General features: G+C 39.1%; 3 protein-coding genes and 1 pseudogene across 3 annotated transcripts; 2 read left to right on the top strand and 2 right to left on the bottom strand.

Annotated features, from left to right (window-relative positions):
- The first annotated feature begins 3,734 nt into the window (after window positions 1–3,734).
- LOC147323719 (interferon a3-like) lies at window positions 3,735–5,046 on the top strand. Its single transcript, XM_086304824.1, has 5 exons — window positions 3,735–3,887; window positions 3,989–4,072; window positions 4,462–4,611; window positions 4,753–4,842; window positions 4,948–5,046. The coding sequence occupies exons 1-5, from the start codon at window positions 3,735–3,737 to the stop codon at window positions 5,044–5,046; spliced, it is 576 nt and encodes a 191-aa protein (XP_086160950.1).
- Window positions 5,047–7,004: 1,958 nt separating this feature from the next.
- On the bottom strand, window positions 7,005–8,482 carry LOC147323718 (interferon a3-like). Its single transcript, XM_086304821.1, has 5 exons — window positions 8,351–8,482; window positions 8,165–8,248; window positions 7,872–8,021; window positions 7,690–7,773; window positions 7,005–7,579 (listed from the first exon to the last, which is right to left on the bottom strand). The coding sequence occupies exons 1-5, from the start codon at window positions 8,480–8,482 to the stop codon at window positions 7,481–7,483; spliced, it is 549 nt and encodes a 182-aa protein (XP_086160947.1). The 3' UTR covers window positions 7,005–7,480.
- A 4,920-nt stretch (window positions 8,483–13,402) lies between these two features.
- Window positions 13,403–14,729, top strand: LOC147323717 (interferon a3-like; annotated as a pseudogene).
- Window positions 14,730–16,660: 1,931 nt separating this feature from the next.
- Window positions 16,661–18,169, bottom strand: LOC147323716 (interferon a3-like). Its single transcript, XM_086304819.1, has 5 exons — window positions 18,038–18,169; window positions 17,852–17,935; window positions 17,559–17,708; window positions 17,377–17,460; window positions 16,661–17,266 (listed from the first exon to the last, which is right to left on the bottom strand). Exons 1-5 carry the CDS (start codon window positions 18,167–18,169, stop codon window positions 17,168–17,170), a joined length of 549 nt encoding a protein of 182 aa, XP_086160945.1. The 3' UTR covers window positions 16,661–17,167.
- Between the last annotated feature and the right edge of the window lie 3,516 nt (window positions 18,170–21,685).

The following is a 21,685-nucleotide window of genomic DNA, read 5'->3' as shown; positions in this document are numbered from 1 at the left end:
ACAGGACGAATCAACAATTGACAATGACTAATTAATATTAAAATCTGTAACATAATGTATTGTTTGGAGTTTAGTCTGTTACTGTTACTATTTTTACCATTTCTCTTTGGAGCAACTGTAACCCACGTTATTTCCTTAGGGATTAATGAAGTATTCTGATTCTGATTGTTTCAGGATGACCTGCCATTATCCAATGACACATCTGCTTACCTGTATCTTTTGCTCGTTTCTCCTCCTCTTCTTTTCTATTTTTTCTAAACTGAGCACCTGATGGCTTTGAACTGTTCTTGTTCATCTTCCATTGGTTTTAATTTTGCACTCCAGTATGAACACAAATTCCCCAACTCGACGATCGCCACAATATAACCTAATAGACCTACACCTAGTTCACAGATTCACTTTGTCTAAGGTGTATTTCTGGGATTTCACACAACCCAGGATTCAAATCATGAATACATATGGGCTTGGATTTACATCTTTATGAATGAAATGTGCTCTATTTGGAAGCAGCCGGCCCCCCTCCCCTGTCGACAGGCTGTATGTACAGGCTGTAGTGAGTACAAGCTATGTACAGGCTATGAACAGGATATAAATATGAAAAACTATACAGAATATGAAATAAATAACTTTACAGAATCTGAGATATACAGTTATACAGAAATGGGAACTATGCAAGTTGTAGGATTAAAGATTATCGAATAGAGACCAAACAGCCACTTCACAAGCGCATGGCACAACACAGAAGAGCCACCTCCACAGGACAAGACTCAGCAGTCCATCTGCATCTTAAGGATAAAGGACACTCTTTCGAGGATGCCAATGTTCACATTTTGGACAGAGAGGACAGATGGTTTGAAAGAGGAGTGAAAGAAGCCATATATGTCCACTGTGAGCGACCATCTTTGAACAGAGGCGGTGGTTTACGGCCAGGTTTCACAATGAACTCACCCGAAACTCTGGCTGATTGGGACCCACACCCAGTTTCACACCTTGGCTCAGACGATTAGAGGATCATCAGGGGGTCCTTTTGTCCCTCTGTGGGGGGTTTATATCTGGGACTCTCCACCATTTGACCTTAGAACTGAAGAAGCTTCTCGGATGAGAGGTGAAACGTCTTCAAGTAACTTAAAGAAGTCCAGACGCTTTTCTTTGCAAGCTCCTTTGACTACGATGACCTGGATGACTGAGAACCTTCACAGACAGATCATCAAACTGTAAATTATAAATTTTAAATTGTTATTGATCCCTTTACCCCGAGTCCTAAAGTGTGTATTTATTTTCTTACTCTTCTTATATTTGTTGTTCGTTTACTTGCACTGCTGTAACTGGAGGCTCGGCGTTTCGTCTCTCTATATACCGGACTGTATATAGCGGAGATGACAATAAAGTTTACTTTGACTTCAGCAGCAAGCAGGCGCACCGAGGGCTCTCGCGCTCACTTTTCGCGTATAGAATTTCGAAAAAACATCGGTGCAAATTCTAAGTCAGTATCATGATGTCTCGTGTTTGGTGTTTGTTGGTTTTTTTTATTGTTTTATTTTGCGAGTTGGTTATTAGATGCTATCCAACCAGCCAAAGAATCCCCCGCCGCCCCGCCCTCTCCTCCCTGTGCCGCAAGAAGCAGGCGGACCTCGCAAACGGAGGGCGCCCTTACTCCCAGCAAATGGGCGATAGAAAACCGATGGTGCCTATGCCATTCCCAATACGCGCTGGCTGATGTCTGGGCAGCATGAGTACGAGCAATTTATTTATTTATTTATATTTGCCGATGCCCGTGAATCCGCCCCCCACCACGATGCTGATATCAAAGAAAGAATTGAGAAGAATATACTTTTACATGACGGTAATTAAAATACACATATATTAACCCTTGTGTGGTGTTCATATTTTTGTTACTCAGCCAGTGTTCATAGGTCTGGTGGACCCGCTAGAGTTTTGGCTTTCCAAATTAACACTATCAAACAATTTTATGTTAAATACTCAACAGATGTTTACTTCATCCCAATTACAAGACATATGAACAGCAAACATGGTTAATTTTTTCCCTTTACCTTTGTTAGATCACATTTATGAATTAATGTGCTTCTCATTTTTTTTTTTTTTTTTTTATAAAATGTTATAAAAAAAATAAATCCGTTATAATCAAGTGGAGTGAGTGGAAAGACACAACACATTTACACGTGAAGCAATATGTTTCACAACTAAATGGGATCAGCTGCTCATCAATGGTGACATTAGGCCCAGGGTTGTAAAACAGGGAGAGGTGGTGCACACACTTATCCCACACTGTCCTGATGGCAGCTACCTTGTCTCTCTGCCATCGAGCTGGTCTGTCGTCTCGGTTATCAAAACGGATAATCCTGGAAATTTTGTGGAAGTTTTCCAGAGACACTGATGCACGGATAGGTTCTTGCCGGTTTCTGCATCCCACAGGGATTCTGTCGATTCCCCTTTGGACCTGAAAACTCCTGCAAGGATAAAAACCCCAAAGTAGGCCTTTGGGGTTCTTAGATGAATTTGGTCTCCTTCCACCTCTCTCCAAAAAAACCACCTTCCTTCTGCAATCCAGAATAATTTTCTGGATGGAATCTGGGATGAAAAGCTCAAATGAAGACTTGATGTCCTGCACATGAGTAACTGTCAGCCGTGTTGGCCCTGGCTTATCACAGTAACAGCTCTGCAGGGTGGCTCATTTCTTGGGCAAGAAGACCATTCAATTTCACCATTTATTGACATCCATATTTCTTCACTTGCTGTCTGGTGGGCTTGTTCTGGTCCTGGAGCTGGCTGCAGATGGGGTACTCGTCTTCGTTTTGTTACTAAATGGTGCTCAACCTCATCCTCTTCTTCAAAGTCACTGTCAGACTCTGAATTTTCAGAAATGTGAAATATTCTGAAACCTCTTTGTCAACATCATCATCCGAAGCTCCTCTCTCTCTTCCGAAATCAATTGGATGGCCCTCGCAGCAGATAATCTTTTGCCATCTTGATCAGTTGTGATAAAGAGCCACACTGGCAAAGTCTTATTTATAGTATTATGCCCCTAATTTGCAGGTGGGACAAGAAGTAAAATCAAGAAGTAAAAACAGATTTTGGATAAATAAACTTTTACTTGACGGTAATTAAATTACATTTAAACTAATTGAACTAATTAAACTAATTAAACGACTATTGTTCTACGTTTACTTTAAAATCGCCTAAAGGTTTCATGTTAATCGCAAGTATTAAGAGATTGACATAGAGGTGGAGATTTGTGTTTTTATGCTTTTATGTGGTAACTTGACGTCATCTCATGGTGCTGCTGCCTCAGTTTTTGTTATATCATAGCCAATTTTTGTACAACACTGTCTTTATATGACACAATTATCATCAAAAACAACAACAACGACAACAACAACAACAACAACAACAACAACAAAAAACACAAACACAAGCTAAAAAAAATAATGACATAAATCTTTTTTCTGGTTCACGTTTTTCTAGTTTCTACTTGATAGAGTTAGAAAACGAAATCTTGCACTCTCTATAAATGAAAGAACAGATATTAAATCTTAAAAGGATGACATAAATCTACTATGTTTTTACTTTTGAGACGATTATCCAGCTGATTAGAAAATGAAATAGGTGTGTCCTTGGGCTTTGCTATAAATGAAGCGCCTGAGGTTTGCTCCATCAGAACACCAGGAGACCTGAGAATTTGCTTCACACTAAGGAAATTTCTACATTTTTCAAAAATGATCAGCAGGATTTTCATCGCTTGCCTGTTTCTCGGGATGTACAGTACGGGCTCTTTGCTAGGTTGCAAATGGATTGTAAATGATCGAGACGACATAAAACATCAATTCCATGTGTACAACAACAGAGCTTTGGGTTTCCTTGATATGATGGTGAGTGCACTTCTTTGCATAATGTTTAACATGGTATTGATTTATATAGTTTGATTAGTTCCATGGATATGATGTGTGTGCGTGTTTTGTGTGTGATGCAGATTACTAACACCACTAAGGATGCTGAAATTGAGCACACAGTGGCTTTCCCTAATCAACTGTATCACCAGAAGTCCAAAGCAACAGTAAGTCATCCCCAGCTTTTTACATAAAGTTGTTTCTTTTTTAATGAAAGAATGGAAAGTGTCGTGATTGCAAATCCACAAAAGTTTGTCTTTACCTATATATAGACTGTTCAGCTATGAAAGGGTCGAAGGGATTCTCTCCCACAGAGCCAAGGGAGTTGTCTCTTATCACGACTCTGTCATAACTCCTGTGCATAAAAATGTATAATTCAAAGACAAAACACAACAATGTTATTTTCAAACATTTGTTCCTGTGCAAACAAAGATTTTCGGTCCCTGGGAAATTTCTCATAGCTGTGTGGATTCTTGTTCTTTGACTATTCAGCCATCTTGAAGTTTTAAAGAAGTATGATCTCTTCTTCTTCATCTTCGTCTTCTTCTTCTTCTAGGATGAGGATAAACTGGCTTTCATAGTTCAGATTCTGGAGGAGGTGGCTGCCCTGTTTGAGGAGGATCACAGCTCTGCCTCATGGGAGGAGAACACAGTGGAGAACTTTCTCAATATTGTGAACAAACAGGCTGAAGAGCTTCGCTCTTGTGTAAGTTCACTTACATTTGTTTTTGTAATTTTACAATGAATTCAGTCTCTCTTGTGTAAAAGACCTGACAACTGTGAATAAGTTAAAGTGGTGAATGATTTATTTAAATATATTTTGTTTTATTTCTCTTGATTTATTTAGATTGGAAGCCACAGTTACACGACACAGAAGGTGCAACGGCGGACAGAAATGTATTTCAAGAGACTCTCAAATGAAATCCTAAAGAAAAATGTAAGCCGGCATTATTTTTTTTTACTGAGCCTGTATTTAGTATTTAGCTATGACAGATTTTACACCGCTGGTATTTTAATAATGATAATATTGTTTTGTGTGTAGGGTTACAGTGCTGAAGCCTGGGAGACGATCAGGAACATAACAGAAGATCATCTGAGTCAATGCGGATTCCTGGTTAACTCTCTGGGAAATGCCCACTAAAACTTGTCTTTCGGATAAATTTTTAAAATGTATTTGTATTTCTTAATTGGTTTAATTTATTTATTGTATTCATAATATTGACACTATTATTTATTTTTAGTATTTGTGTATTATTTATTCATTTATTTATTAGATTTCTGAACATTTTCCATAAAATAAACTAGACATATTATTTGATATGTTAAAGTCAATAAATATTTTCTTATCACACAAATTGAAATTGTTGACTTTTCTGTTCCTGAAATATCAAGAATAAGGGTTATGCACTTATTTTTAATGAGTGCAATCAAACATTAGACACATTGTCCAGATTTATATAGAAAGATTGTTTTGATTCTTCACAAAAGCTCTTATAACATAGAAAGTAGAAGTACTGATACCTCATGTGGAGTGAGTATGAGCACCAAGACCACTTTAGAGACTTTCTTTGGTTTGGTTTCTTTTGGTTTATAAAGTATGACGAGTAAACTGAGAGCTTTGCCTTTACACTCAGCTCTCTCTTCACCCTGATGGACCAGTACAGCAGCCGCAGCACTGATCTGTCTGTCAATGTCCTTCCCCCTTCTCCCATCACTCGTGAACAGGACCCCAAGATACTTAAACTCCTCCACTCGGGGCACAAACTCATCCCTGATCACGAGTGGACAGTCCACCCTTTTCTGGCTGAGCACCATGGCCTTAGATTTGGAGGTGCTATTCTCATTCACTTCATTACATTTGGCTGTGCAGCATTCCAGTGCGAGCTGGAGGTCATCAGCCGATGAAGGCAATAGAACAACATCATATACGAAATGCAGAGCTGAGATTCAGAGAACATCTGAGCCTTCTGCCACTTGGCTACACCTAGAAATTCTCTAAATACAAATTATGAACAGAACCGGTGACAAGGGCGGCCCTGGTGGAATCCATCACCCACCGGAAACCAGTCTGACTTATTGCTCATTGCTGGCTATGTGGACCAAGCTCCTGAAATGGTTGTATGAGAATTGAGTGGTCCATAGCAATGGGCCAAACAGCCCATACTCCTGAAGTACCTTCCACAAGACACTCTGATGGACATGGTCGAGTGCCTTCTCCGGGTCCACAAAGCCCATGTAGACTGGTTGGACAAACTCCCAAGCACCCTCAAGTATCCTCAAGAGGATAAAGAGCTGGTCCAGTGTTCCACCATCAGGATGTAAACTGCATTGTCCAAGGTTCGACTAACTGCCACCTCAGAGGTACCACCCCTGATCTGGTAAATGGACTGATTCTTATATAGCACTTTTCTACTCTCCCGGGGTACTCAAAGCGCTCTATACAACATGCCTCATTCACCCATTCACACCCACTCATACAAGCACTTCAAGTGCAACCTAAACTACATTCACACACATTCATACTCCGATGAATGCAACTCAGGGTTAGTATCTTGCCCAAGGCATGCAGACTGGGGAAGCCAAGGATCGAACCACCAACCTTCCGATCAGTAGCTGATCTGCTCTACCACCTGAGCCTCAGCCACCCCACACAAAGTAAAAGTTAGACTGATGCAGTACATGAGCACAATGCCTATACAAATATACCTATATCATGCATAAAAGAACTGAAAAATGGTACATACTTCTTCAATTCTAAGTTTTTCCATATTCGAGCATTAAAAATAAATAAAAGAATAAATAAATAATTTGGTCATTTTCAGGTTGTAAAATAATTTAAGTGGAAGCTTAGACGACAGTATTTATAATTATTTAACAAAAAGTAAACTTCACAGCATCACATCTGAAATTAAGTATATTAGCGCAGATACAAGAGGACTTGTTTTGCAGCCATAAGACGTGAACAACTTGTAGTCCCTGAGGAGACCATGAACTCCTCTCTATGTCAAAATATTCCAAATGTGAGGCCATCAGTTAAAATTTGGCCCAAACTGGATCAATGTAAAACAGAAAGGCTGGAAAAACATTACCCACGTTTTTGTTTATTTCATCATGAAATAACTGTCTTAATCGTGTCAATTTATTGATTAAGTGACAGAAGAGTTACATCTTATATTATGGGCTTTCCTTTTAACCCATTAAAGAACACTTTCATTCCACTTTCGTGAACTTCCAAGCACTGTGGAGTTTTGTTTTTCATTTTTTAGTTTAATTGCAATCGAAATCTGGTTAAAGGAACTTACAAGTTCACCATTTTGATATTAAAAAGTAATATAAACAATAAATTCACTTTGTAAGAAGATAGACTCTTTTATTTGGTAAAATATATTTTACAAAATTTTCATTTTGCTCATTATAAAGATAAAAAAATATTCCTAAATCTTCATCAGCATAGAAAAACAATCAAAACAAAAATAAATATACAAACAACCAAGTGAATAAATAAATAAATAAAATAAATAGACAAGCAATTAAATTAACACAGCCGTCATTACAGACATGACAAGAGACAGGTTTTATTGGGCCGTGTGCAGAGATGAAGCCAGCTGTTCTGCTCTCATTAGATGGGCTTTGGTTTCTTTCCTGATCACCTCCCAGGCTTCAGCACTGTGACCCTACAGAAATACCAATATTAGTATTCTTATTGTTATTGAAACAAGTTATTATATCTATTTACTTTAAGGTTGATCTAAAACCCAAATTAATGAGAATGATGTGATCTTACCATTTCCTTTAGGATATGATGTGAGAGTCTCTTAAAGTACATGCGCAGCTTTGTGGTTTTCTTCTTGTGACTGTGGCTCCCAATCTAATTTAATTACAAGCAAAATGACAATTAAGAATATGTCATGTCATGTAAAGTATCATATTCGAATGTAATAAAAACCTAACTGAAAGTGAACTTACACAGGAGTGAAGCTCTTCAGCCTGTTTGTTGACAATATTGAGCAAGTTCCTCACTGTGCTGTCCTCCCATGATGCAGAGCTGTGATCCTCCTCAAACAGGGCAGCCACCTCCTCCAGAATCTGAACTGTGAAAGCCAGTTTATCCTCAGCCTGGAAGAAGAAGAAGATCAAATACAGACCACTTTAGAAATGCTTCAATAATAATAAGAGTGGATTTAAAAGACAAAATTAATCTGTCCTAAGGGAAAATTATGTTTTTTTCTATAAATAGGCAAAAGCTGAGGTTCACTTACTGATGATTTGGACACCTGGTGGTACAGGTGATTAGGGAAGGCCACAGTGACCTCCACTTCAGTGGTGTTACTGGCGTTTTTAGCCTGCAACACATTGAATGTTTTAGTCATCAGATGCTCAAGTGAAATAATTCTAAAACTATTTAAATAACGAATCAACTAATATTAAAACATTAAAACACTCACCATGGTATCAAGCAGATTCAGAGTTTCTTCGTTGTGCTGTCTGAATTTATGATCCATCCATCTGCAGCTTAGCGAGGAGCTTTCAGTGGACAGAGTGAGAAACAGGCAAGCAAAGAGAATCCTGTTCATCATTTTTTTAAAGGTATAAACTTCCTTTGTATGAAGCAAACTCGGATGTCTCCCGGTGTTCTGATGGAGCAGACCTGCAGCGCCGCATTTATAGCAGAGCGAAAATATTTCATTTTCTATATACCTGGGAAACCCGCAGGTACAACAAGCTGTAATGTCGTACACGTGGGATTTAAATTTCCGTCTATAAAAAAAATATCCCACACTTAACAATATATCTTAAAGAAGATAAGATATCATGATGTATGAGGGTTTGACCTCATTATGAGGATTCGTGGACATACACATCCATTTGAACACCTAAGAAACATGACGACAAACTCAACTCACGACTGATGATTTCATTTGTAACCAAATCGTGTATAGGCTTACGTTTTGATACTAAACAGGTAACGTGTTACAGGGATATTAATGCTGCTTTGAGGACATTTTCATCTATTATTGTCAAGAAACGGGCATGTGGCAGGCAGACGGTGGACCCACATGCATGAACAGGTGATGAAACAAAAGTGATCAGATCACAGGTCAGATATATGTTAACGATAACGTCATTGCAAGTACTACATGTGCTGGATTGCTTTTCTTGTTTGTTTGTTTTGTTTTGCTGAGGGGGGCTTTTTTCAGTTATTATTATTTCAGACTCATTCAGAATCGGAGCAGATAAATACTCCTGGTTTGACCTCCACTACCGGTTACATGAGGTTAACACAAATACATCACAACTGATTTACAAGTACAGCAGAAGTGCAAGCTGCTTAATAATGAAGAAACTGCTAAAAAAGCTAAATGCAGGCCACATGAAATGACGCAATGATGCAATGAACCAAGGTAAATACACCTGCTCATTCATACCTACGCCCATTCTTCACTCACGTGGCAGCCGCTTTCATTTTCCTCGGTAAAGAGAAAAAAAATACCCAAAGTGGAAGCTGTAGTTTACGAGTATCACCTATAGGCGGCGTAGAGTTTCTACTTGGAACAAGTGTCACCTGGCAGTTTGCTGCTTTCTGCTGTGTGATTGGCAGAGGAACTTTGAAAAGGTAGTAGGTGTGTGAGGTGAGGTCAGCGCTCCTCGGTGAGGAAGTTCCAGAGACAATTAACTCACTCTGGTGCGAGTGGGTATGTTGTTCGTGTGACGACAAGTTTTAATGGTGTTCAAGCTGTAGATCGACAGCGCACGGGGAAATCGATCAATATTCTGTTGTTGTGATTCCTCTGCAGTTAATTTTTAGTTGTTCTTTTGGTTGATTTGTAATTTCCTTTGGTTAGTCCGTCCAGCCGTAAAGACTGTTATGAATGAAGAGCGGACTAACCTCTCTCGTTGTTATCTTTATCCTTTCGTTTATTAATTTGTGCCACTTCCCTTTTATAAATCCAGACTGCAGGTTACGCATACCGCTGATTCCCAGCTGTGCTGAGACCAGAACTGTTTGCAGTGCGTGCCCAGTGATAAATTGATTGCAGTGTCTCTAAACTGGGTTTAGTGTAGTGCAGTGTAGTGTTATTTGCTCGCACCTTTGGTTTGATAGGTTTAATGTGCAGCTGGAATATTAGTAAAATATGTTTTGAGTCCTGTTTGGGAATGAATGGGAAATGTATGTTTAATTGATGGAATAAATAAATAAATTATACATTTATCTCTTTGACATTTTATTTGACACCTTAGTGCTCTGTTACATATTGTTGTAGACGCCACAGACTTTCTGTTCTCCGTTCACAGCTCCTGCCCTGCTAAAGACTTTTCATAACACACTCTGCAACTTATATGACCTGTATATTTGGCTTTTTATATATTTCAGAACCTGAAAAAACATAAACTTAAATCACTCTATACTCTTTTCTTCTCTCCTGTAATCAACCCTACAACCCTAAATGAAAGCAAACGTGCGTAAGGAGCGTCACTGACGTTTGGCGCACATCCGCTTTCATTTTATTTCATCATAAGTAACGAAATGTGTTCGACGTTGACTGTTTTCATTTTTTAACATTCTTTTTTAAACTGCCATTAATGTCTTGCAACCAGTGGCGGTCCTAGCCTGTTTGGCGCCCCGGGCGAACACTCCCTCTGGAGCCCCCCCCCCCCCCCCCCCCCCCCCCCCACACACACACACACACAAATATTAAGAATTGTACATTAACATAAAATTGTTGGACGGAACCATACTGAATTTCACCAGAGAAACACACATACACACATATGAAGAGAGAGAGTGTATGCATTGTATGCAAACGGCTACCAAACAGCCATCATAATTCGTCATACAATGAGAACAGGACGAATCAACAATTGACAATGACTAATTAATATTAAAATCTGTAACATAATGTATTGTTTGGAGTTTAGTCTGTTACTGTTACTATTTTTACCATTTCTCTTTGGAGCAACTGTAACCCACATTATTTCCTTAGGGATTAATGAAGTATTCTGATTCTGATTGTTTCAGGATGACCTGCCATTATCCAATGACACATCTGCTTACCTGTATCTTTTGCTCGTTTCTCCTCCTCTTCTTTTCTATTTTTTCTAAACTGAGCACCTGATGGCTTTGAACTGTTCTTGTTCATCTTCCATTGGTTTTAATTTTGCACTCCAGTATGAACACAAATTCCCCAACTCAACGATCGCCACAATATAACCTAATAGACCTACACCTAGTTCGCAGATTCACTTTGTCTAAGGTGTATTTCTGGGATTTCACACAACCCAGGATTCAAATCATGAATACATATGGGCTTGGATTTACATCTTTATGAATGAAATGTGCTCTATTTGGAAGCAGCCGGCCCCCCTCCCCTGTCGACAGGCTGTATGTACAGGCTGTAGTGAGTACAAGCTATGTACAGGCTATGAACAGGATATAAATATGAAAAACTATACAGAATATGAAATAAATAACTTTACAGAATCTGAGATATACAGTTATACAGAAATGGGAACTATGCAAGTTGTAGGATTAAAGATTATCGAAGAGAGACCAAACAGCCACTTCACAAGCGCATGGCACAACACAGAAGAGCCACCTCCACAGGACAAGACTCAGCAGTCCATCTGCATCTTAAGGATAAAGGACACTCTTTCGAGGATGCCAATGTTCACATTTTGGACAGAGAGGACAGATGGTTTGAAAGAGGAGTGAAAGAAGCCATATATGTCCACTGTGAGCGACCATCTTTGAACAGAGGCGGTGGTTTACGGCCAGGTTTCACAATGAACTCACCCGAAACTCTGGCTGATTGGGACCCACACCCAGTTTCACACCTTGGCTCAGACGATTAGAGGATCATCAGGGGGTCCTTTTGTCCCTCTGTGGGCGGATACTCCCACTAATATCTGGGACTCTCCACCATTTGACCTTAGAACTGAAGAAGCTTCTCGGATGAGAGGTGAAACGTCTTCAAGTAACTTAAAGAAGTCCAGACGCTTTTCTTTGCAAGCTCCTTTGACTACGATGACCTGGATGACTGAGAACCTTCACAGACAGATCATCAAACTGTAAATTATAAATTTTAAATTGTTATTGATCCCTTTACCCCGAGTCCTAAAGTGTGTATTTATTTTCTTACTCTTCTTATATTTGTTGTTCGTTTACTTGCACTGCTGTAACTGGAGGCTCGGCGTTTCGTCTCTCTATATACCGGACTGTATATAGCGGAGATGACAATAAAGTTTACTTTGACTTCAGCAGCAAGCAGGTGCACCGAGGGCTCTCGCGCTCACTTTTCGCGTATAGAATTTCGAAAAAACATCGGTGCAAATTCTAAGTCAGTATCATGATGTCTCGTGTTTGGTGTTTGTTGGTTTTTTTTATTGTTTTATTTTGCGAGTTGGTTATTAGATGCTATCCAACCAGCCAAAGAATCCCCCGCCGCCCCGCCCTCTCCTCCCTGTGCCACAAGAAGCAGGCGCACCTCGCAAACGGAGGGCGCCCTTACTCCCAGCAATCCGCCCCCCACCACGATGCTGATATCAAAAACCGCTACTGCTTGCAACCCGCAAAGAAGGTGAATACTACTGCCTGAAAATAATTACTGTAAATCTCCAACCTTCAATTTTCCAAGATAAAATAATGTAAGAAAGAATTGAGATGAATATACTTTTACATGACGGTAATTAAAATACACATATATTAAACGACCATTATCCGAGGTTTACTTGAAACCAGCTGAAGGTTAAAAAACTAAAACTAATTTTTATTTTTTTTATTTTAGCTACCTTAATGTCTTGCAAACTGCCAAGAAAGTAAAGACTCCCTGAAAAACATTGCTGTAAATCTCCTATCTTCAATTTTCCAAGATTAAAATCAAGAAGTAAAAACAGATTTTGGATAAATAAACTTTTACTTGACGGTAATTAAATTACATTTAAACTAATTAAACTAATTAAACGACTGTTGTTCTACGTTTACTTTAAAATCGCCTAAAGGTTTCATGTTAATCGCAAGTATTAAGAGATTGACATAGAGGTGGAGATTTGTGTTTTTATGCTTTTATGTGGTAACTTGACGTCATCTCATGGTGCTGCTGCCTCAGTTTTTGTTATATCATAGCCAATTTTTGTACAACACTGTCTTTATATGACACAATTATCATAAAAAAACAACAAAACAAAAAAAACACAAACACAAACTAAAAAAAATGACATAAATCTTTTTTCTGGTTCACGTTTTTCTAGTTTCTACTTGATAGAGTTAGAAAACGAAATCTTGCACTCTCTATAAATGAAAGAACAGATATTAAATCTTAAAAGGATGACATAAATCTACTATGTTTTTACTTTTGAGACGATTATCCAGCTGATTAGAAAATGAAATAGGTGTGTCCTTGGGCTTTGCTATAAATGAAGCGCCTGAGGTTTGCTCCATCAGAACACCAGGAGACCTGAGAATTTGCTTCACACTAAGGAAATTTCTACATTTTTCAAAAATGATCAGCAGGATTTTCATCGCTTGCCTGTTTCTCGGGATGTACAGTACGGGCTCTTTGCTAGGTTGCAAATGGATTGTAAAAGATCAAGACGACATAAACCATCAATTCCATGTGTACAACAACAGAGCTTTGGGTTTCCTTGATATGATGGTGAGTGCACTTCTTTGCATAATGTTTAACATGGTATTGATTTATATAGTTTGATTAGTTCCATGGATATGATGCGTGTGCGTGTTTTGTGTGTGATTCAGATTACTAACACCACTAAGGATGCTGAAATTGAGCACACAGTGGCTTTCCCTAATCAACTGTATCACCAGAAGTCCAAAGCAACAGTAAGTCATCCCCAGCTTTTTACATAAAGTTGTTTCTTTTTTAATGAAAGAATGGAAAGTGTCGTGATTGCAAATCCACAAAAGTTTGTCTTTACCTATATATAGACTGTTCAGCTATGAAAGGGTCGAAGGGATTCTCTCCCACAGAGCCAAGGGAGTTGTCTCTTATCACGACTCTGTCATAACTCCTGTGCATAAAAATGTATAATTCAAAGACAAAACACAACAATGTTATTTTCAAACATTTGTTCCTGTGCAAACAAAGATTTTCGGTCCCTGGGAAATTTCTCATAGCTGTGTGGATTCTTGTTCTTTGACTATTCAGCCATCTTGAAGTTTTAAAGAAGTATGATCTCTTCTTCTTCATCTTCGTCTTCTTCTTCTTCTAGGATGAGGATAAACTGGCTTTCATAGTTTAGATTCTGGAGGAGGTGGCTGCCCTGTTTGAGGAGGATCACAGCTCTGCCTCATGGGAGGAGAACACAGTGGAGAACTTTCTCAATATTGTGAACAAACAGGCTGAAGAGCTTCGCTCCTGTGTAAGTTCACTTTCATTTGTTTTTGTAATTTTACAATGAATTCAGTCTCTCTTGTGTAAAAGACCTGACAACTGTGAAGTTGTCAGGTCTTTTACAGTTAAAGTGGTGAATGATTTATTTAAATATATTTTGTTTTATTTCTCTTGATTTATTTAGATTGGAAGCCACAGTTACACGACACAGAAGGTGCAACGGCGGACAGAAATGTATTTCAAGAGACTCTCAAATGAAATCCTAAAGAAAAATGTAAGCCGGCATTATTTTTTTTTACTGAGCCTGTATTTAGTATTTAGCTATGACAGATTTTACACCGCTGGTATTTTAATAATGATAATATTGTTTTGTCTGTAGGGTTACAGTGCTGAAGCCTGGGAGACGATCAGGAACATAACAGAAGATCATCTGAGTCAATGCGCATTCCTGGTTAACTCTCTGGGAAATGCCCACTAAAACTTGTCTTTCGGATAAATTTTTAAAATGTATTTGTATTTCTTAATTGGTTTAATTTATTTATTGTATTCATAATATTGACACTATTATTTATTTTTAGTATTTGTGTATTATTTATTCATTTATTTATTAGATTTCTGAACATTTTCCATAAAATAAACTAGACATATTATTTGATATGTTAAAGTCAATAAATATTTTCTTATCACACAAATTGAAATTGTTGACTTTTCTGTTCCTGAAATATCAAGAATAATGGTTATGCACTTATTTTTAATGAGTGCAATCAAACATTAGACACATTGTCCAGATTTATATAGAAAGATTGTTTTGATTCTTCACAAAAGCTCTTATAACATAGAAAGTAGAAGTACTGATACCTCATGTGGAGTGAGTATGAGCACCAAGACCACTTTAGAGACTTTCTTTGGTTTGGTTTCTTTTGGTTTATAAAGTATGACGAGTAAACTGAGAGCTTTGCCTTTACACTCAGCTCTCTCTTCACCCTGATGGACCAGTACAGCAGCCGCAGCACTGATCTGTCTGTCAATGTCCTTCCCCCTTCTCCCATCACTCGTGAACAGGGCCCCAAGATACTTAAACTCCTCCACTCGGGGCACAAACTCATCCCTGATCACGAGTGGACAGTCCACCCTTTTCTGGCTGAGCACCATGGCCTTAGATTTGGAGGTGCTATTCTCATTCACTTCATTACATTTGGCTGTGCAGCATTCCAGTGCGAGCTGGAGGTCATCAGCCGATGAAGGCAATAGAACAACATCATATACGAAATGCAGAGCTGAGATTCAGAGAACATCTGAGCCTTCTGCCACTTGGCTACACCTAGAAATTCTCTAAATACAAATTATGAACAGAACCGGTGACCAGGGCGGCCCTGGTGGAATCCATCACCCACCGGAAACCAGTCTGACTTATTGCTCATTGCTGGCTATGCGGACCAAGCTCCTGAAATGGTTGTATGAGAATTGAGTGGTCCATAGCAATGGGCCAAACAGCCCATACTCCTGAAGTACCTTCCACAAGACACTCTGACGGACATGGTCGAGTGCCTTCTCCGGGTCCACAAAGCCCATGTAGACTGGTTGGACAAACTCCCATGCACCCTCAAGTATCCTCAAGAGGATAAAGAGCTGGTCCAGTGTTCCACCATCAGGATGTAAACTGCATTGTCCAAGGTTCGACTAACTGCCACCTCAGAGGTACCACCCCTGATCTGGTAAATGGACTGATTCTTATATAGCACTTTTCTACTCTCCCGGGGTACTCAAAGCGCTCTATACAACATGCCTCATTCACCCATTCACACCCACTCATACAAGCACTTCAAGTGCAACCTAAACTACATTCACACACATTCATACTCCGATGAATGCAACTCAGGGTTAGTATCTTGCCCAAGGCATGCAGACTGGGGAAGCCAAGGATCGAACCACCAACCTTCCGATCAGTAGCTGATCTGCTCTACTACCTGAGCCTCAGCCACCCCACACAAAGTAAAAGTTAGACTGATGCAGTACATGAGCACAATGCCTATACAAATATACCTATATCATGCATAAAAGAACTGAAAAATGGTACATACTTCTTCAATTCTAAGTTTTTCCATATTCGAGCATTAAAAATAAATAAAAGAATAAATAAATAATTTGGTCATTTTCAGGTTGTAAAATAATTTAAGTGGAAGCTTAGACGACAGTATTTATAATTATTTAACAAAAAGTAAACTTCACAGCATCACATCTGAAATTAAGTATATTAGCGCAGATACAAGAGGACTTGTTTTGCAGCCATAAGACGTGAACAACTTGTAGTCCCTGAGGAGACCATGAACTCCTCTCTATGTCAAAATATTCCAAATGTGAGGCCATCAGTTAAAATTTGGCCCAAACTGGATCAATGTAAAACAGAAAGGCTGGAAAAACATTACCCACGTTTTTGTTTATTTCATCATGAAATAACTGTCTTAATCGTGTCAATTTATTGATTAAGTGACAGAAGAGTTACATCTTATATTATGGGCTTTCCTTTTAACCCATTAAAGAACACTTTCATTCCACTTTCGTGAACTTCCAAGCACTGTGGAGTTTTGTTTTTCATTTTTTAGTTTAATTGCAATCGAAATCTGGTTAAAGGAACTTACAAGTTCACCATTTTGATATTAAAAAGTAATATAAACAATAAATTCACTTTGTAAGAAGATAGATTCTTTTATTTGGTAAAATATATTTTACAAAATGTTCATTTTGCTCATTATAAAGATAAAAAATATTCCTAAATCTTCATCAGCACAGAAAAACAATCAAAACAAAACAAAAATGAATATACAAACAACCAAGTGAATAAATAAATAAATAAAATAAATAGACAAGCAATTAAATTAACACAGCCGTCATTACAGACATGACAAGAGACAGGTTTTATTGGGCCGTGTGCAGAGATGAAGCCAGCTGTTCTGCTCTCATTAGATGGGCTTTGGTTTCTTTCCTGATCACCTCCCAGGCTTCAGCACTGTGACCCTACAGAAATACCAATATTAGTATTCTTATTGTTATTGAAACAAGTTATTATATCTATTTATCTTAAGGATGATCTAAACCCCAAATTAATGAGAATGATGTGATCTTACCATTTCCTTTAGGATATGATGTGAGAGTCTCTTAAAGTACATGCGCAGCTTTGTGGTTTTCTTCTTGTGACTGTGGCTCCCAATCTAATTTAATTACAAGCAAAATGACAATTAAGAATATGTCATGTCATGTAAAGTATCATATTCGAATGTAATAAAAACCTAACTGAAAGTGAACTTACACAGGAGTGAAGCTCTTCAGCCTGTTTGCTGACAATATTGAGCAAGTTCCTCACTGTGCTGTCCTCCCATGATGCAGCGCTGTGATCCTCCTCAAACAGGGCAGCCACCTCCTCCAGAATCTGAACTGTGAAAGCCAGTTTATCCTCAGCCTGGAAGAAGAAGAAGATCAAATACAGACCACTTTAGAAATGCTTCAATAATAATAAGAGTGGATTTAAAAGACAAAATTAATCTGTCCTAAGGGAAAATTATGTTTTTTTCTATAAATAGGCAAAAGCTGAGGTTCACTTACTGATGATTTGGACACCTGGTGGTACAGGTGATTAGGGAAGGCCACAGTGACCTCCACTTCAGTGGTGTTAGTGGCGTTTTTAGCCTGCAACACATTGAATGTTTTAGTCATCAGATGCTCAAGTGAAATAATTCTAAAACTATTTAAATAACGAATCAACTAATATTAAAACATTAAAACACTCACCATGGTATCAAGCAGATTCAGAGTTTCTTCGTTGTGCTGTCTGAATTTATGATCCATCCATCTGCAGCTTAGCGAGGAGCTTTCAGTGGACAGAGTGAGAAACAGGCAAGCAAAGAGAATCCTGTTCATCATTTTTTTTAAAGGTATAAACTTCCTTTGTATGAAGCAAACTCGGATGTCTCCCGGTGTTCTGATGGAGCAGACCTGCAGCGCCGCATTTATAGCAGAGCGAAAATATTTCATTTTCTATATACCTGGGAAACCCGCAGGTACAACAAGCTGTAATGTCGTACACGTGGGATTTAAATTTCCGTCTATAAAAAAAATATCCCACACTTAACAATATATCTTAAAGAAGATAAGATATCATGATGTATGAGGGTTTGACCTCATTATGAGGATTCGTGGACATACACATCCATTTGAACACCTAAGAAACATGACGACAAACTCAACTCACGACTGATGATTTCATTTGTAACCAAATCGTGTATAGGCTTACGTTTTGATACTAAACAGGTAACGTGTTACAGGGATATTAATGCTGCTTTGAGGACATTTTCATCTATTATTGTCAAGAAACGGGCATGTGGCAGGCAGACGGTGGACCCACATGCATGAACAGGTGATGAAACAAAAGTGATCAGATCACAGGTCAGATATATGTTAACGATAACGTCATTGCAAGTACTACATGTGCTGGATTGCTTTTCTTGTTTGTTTGTTTTGTTTTGCTGAGGGGGGCTTTTTTCAGTTATTATTATTTCAGACTCGGAGCAGATAAATACTCCTGGTTTGACCTCCACTACCGGTTACATGAGGTTAACACAAATACATCACAACTGATTTACAAGTACAGCAGAAGTGCAAGCTGCTTAATAATGAAGAAACTGCTGAAAAAGCTAAATGCAGGCCACATGAAATGACGCAATGATGCAATGAACCAAGGTAAATACACCTGCTCATTCATACCTACGCCCATTCTTCACTCACGTGGCAGCCGCTTTCATTTTCCTCGGTAAAGAGAAAAAAAATACCCAAAGTGGAAGCTGTAGTTTACGAGTATCACCTATAGGCGGCGTAGAGTTTCTACTTGGAACAAGTGTCACCTGGCAGTTTGCTGCTTGCTGCCGTGTGATTGGCAGAGGAACTTTGAAAGTTAATAGGTGTGTGAGGTGAGGTCAGCGCTCCTCGGTGAGGAAGTTCCAGAGACAATTAACTCACTCTGGTGCGAGTGGGTATGTTGTTCGTGTGACGTTTTAATGGTGTTCAAGCTGTAGATCGACAGCGCGCGATCAATATTCTGTTGTTGTGATGCCTCTGCAGTTAATGTTTCTTTTTGGTTGATTTGTAATTTCCTTTGGTTAGTCCGTCCAGCCGTAAAGACTGTTATGAATGAAGAGCGGACTAACCTCTCTCGTTGTTATCTTTATCTTTTCGTTTATTAATTTGTGCCACTTCCCTTTTATAAATCCAGACTGCAGGTTACGCATACCGCTGATTCCCAGCTGTGCTGAGACCAGAACTGTTTGCAGTGCGTGCCCAGTGGTAAATTGATTGCAGTGTCTCTAAACTGGGTTTAGTGTAGTGCAGTGTAGTGTTATTTGCTCGCACCTTTGGTTTGATAGGTTTAATGTGCAGCTGGAATATTAGTAAAATATGTTTTGAGTCCTGTTTGGGAATGAATGGGAAATGTATGTTTAATTGATGGAATAAATAAATAAATTATACATTTATCTCTTTGACATTTTATTTGACACCTTAGTGCTCTGTTACATATTGTTGTAGACGCCACAGACTTTCTGTTCTCCGTTCACAGCTCCTGCCCTGCTAAAGACTTTTCATAACACACTCTGCAACTTATATGACCTGTATATTTGGCTTTTTATATATTTCAGAACCTGAAAAAACATAAACTTAAATCACTCTATACTCTTTTCTTCTCTCCTGTAATCAACCCTACAACCCTAAATGAAAACAAACGTGCGTAAGGAGCGTCACTGACGTTTGGCGCACATCCGCTTTCATTTTATTTCATCATAAGTAACGAAATGTGTTCGACGTTGACTGTTTTCATTTTTTAACATTTTTTTTTAAAACTGCCATTAATGTCTTGCAACCAGTGGCGGTCCTAGCCTGTTTGGCGCCCCGGGCGAACACTCCCTCTGGAGCCCCCCCCCCCATCACACACACACACACACACAAAACATATTAGGAATTGTACAGTAACATAAAACTGTTGGACGGAACCATACTGAATTTCGCCAGAGAAACACACACACACGCACACACACACACACACACACACACACACACACACACACACATACACACACATACATACATATGAAGAGAGAGAGAGTATGCATTGTATGCAAACGGTGACCAAACAGCCATCATAATTCGTCATACAATGAGAACAGGACTATTTTTACCATTTCTCTTTGGAGCAACTGTAACCCACATTATTTCCTTAGGGAATGAAGTATTCTGATTCTGATTGTTTCAGGATGACCTGCCATTATCCAATGACACATCTGCTTACCTGTATCTTTTGCTCGTTTCTCCTCCTCTTCTTTTCTATTTTTTCTAAACTGAGCACCTGATGGCTTTGAACTGTTCTTGTCCATCTTCCATTGGTTTTAATTTTGCACTCCAGTATGAACACAAATTCCCCAACTCAACGATCGCCACAATATAACCTAATAGACCTACACCTAGTTCGCAGATTCACTTTGTCTAAGGTGTATTTCTGGGATTTCACACAACCCAGGATTCAAATCATGAATACATATGGGCTTGGATTTACATCTTTATGAATGAAATGTGCTCTATTTGGAAGCAGCCGGCCCCCCTCCCCTGTCGACAGGCTGTGTGTGAGATCATCAAACTTCAAAGTTCACCAGGGAAGACACAAAGGATAACTGTTTGCCTTTCCTGGACTGCGCTGTGCACATTGAAGAGAATGGCAACCTCAACATCGAAGTTTACCAGAAGCCCACACACACGGACCAGTACCTCCTGTTCGACTCCCATCACCCTCTGGAACACAAACTTGGAGTAATTAGGACCCTACACCACCGGGCAGAACATGTTCCCTCTAAGCCTGAAGGAAAAAAGAAGGAACACACACATGTAAAGGAAGCACTCAAAACGTGCGGCTATCCTAAATGGGCGTTCTTAAAGTCAGCAAAGAGGCACAGAAAAGAAGATCAGACACCAGCGAGGGAGGATAAGAAAGACAGACGCAACAACATTGTCATCCCCTATGTAGCCGGTGTATCAGAAAAACTCAGGAGAGTTTTCTCCAAGCACGACATCCCAGTGTATTTCAGACCCAGCAACACGCTCAGACAAAAACTGGTTCACCCGAAAGACAAAACGCCAAAACACAGACTTAACAATGTGGTGTATGCTGTACAGTGCAGCGAGGAATGCCCAGACCTCTACATTGGAGAGACCAAACAGCCACTTCACAAGCGCATGGTACAACACAGAAGAGCCACCTCCACAGGACAAGACTCAGCAGTCCATCTGCATCTTAAGGATAAAGGACACTCTTTCGAGGATGCCAATGTTCACATTTTGGACAGAGAGGACAGATGGTTTGAAAGAGGAGTGAAAGAAGCCATCTATGTCCACTGTGAG

This window comes from Aulonocara sp. 'chitande type north' Nkhata Bay, linkage group LG8 (genome assembly GCF_057382095.1).
Source record: "Aulonocara sp. 'chitande type north' Nkhata Bay isolate Kocher_YH1m ecotype deep benthic linkage group LG8, A_spYH_male_GT1.1, whole genome shotgun sequence".
Classification (NCBI taxonomy): Eukaryota; Metazoa; Chordata; class Actinopteri; order Cichliformes; family Cichlidae; genus Aulonocara; species Aulonocara sp. 'chitande type north' Nkhata Bay.
This window is presented reverse-complemented; position numbering and strand designations above follow the sequence as displayed.

What these genes read in the sequence shown, in the direction of transcription:
- LOC147323719 (XM_086304824.1), top strand. Translation starts at nt 3,735, where the DNA reads ATGATCAGCAGGATTTTCATCGCTTGCCTGTTTCTCGGGATGTACAGT. An exon ending in ACCAGAAGTCCAAAGCAACA is followed by an intron (nt 4,073 to 4,461) that starts GTAAGTCATCCC and finishes TTCTTCTTCTAG; the next exon opens with GATGAGGATAAACTGGCTTT. An exon ending in ATGAAATCCTAAAGAAAAAT is followed by an intron (nt 4,843 to 4,947) that starts GTAAGCCGGCAT and finishes TTTTGTGTGTAG; the next exon opens with GGTTACAGTGCTGAAGCCTG.
- LOC147323718 (XM_086304821.1), bottom strand. Translation starts at nt 8,482, where the DNA reads ATGATGAACAGGATTCTCTTTGCTTGCCTGTTTCTCACTCTGTCCACT. An exon ending in TGAATCTGCTTGATACCATG is followed by an intron (nt 8,249 to 8,350) that starts GTGAGTGTTTTA and finishes AATGTGTTGCAG; the next exon opens with GCTAAAAACGCCAGTAACAC. An exon ending in ATCATATCCTAAAGGAAATG is followed by an intron (nt 7,580 to 7,689) that starts GTAAGATCACAT and finishes GTATTTCTGTAG; the next exon opens with GGTCACAGTGCTGAAGCCTG.
- LOC147323716 (XM_086304819.1), bottom strand. Translation starts at nt 18,169, where the DNA reads ATGATGAACAGGATTCTCTTTGCTTGCCTGTTTCTCACTCTGTCCACT. An exon ending in ACCAGGTGTCCAAATCATCA is followed by an intron (nt 17,709 to 17,851) that starts GTAAGTGAACCT and finishes TTCTTCTTCCAG; the next exon opens with GCTGAGGATAAACTGGCTTT. An exon ending in ATCATATCCTAAAGGAAATG is followed by an intron (nt 17,267 to 17,376) that starts GTAAGATCACAT and finishes GTATTTCTGTAG; the next exon opens with GGTCACAGTGCTGAAGCCTG.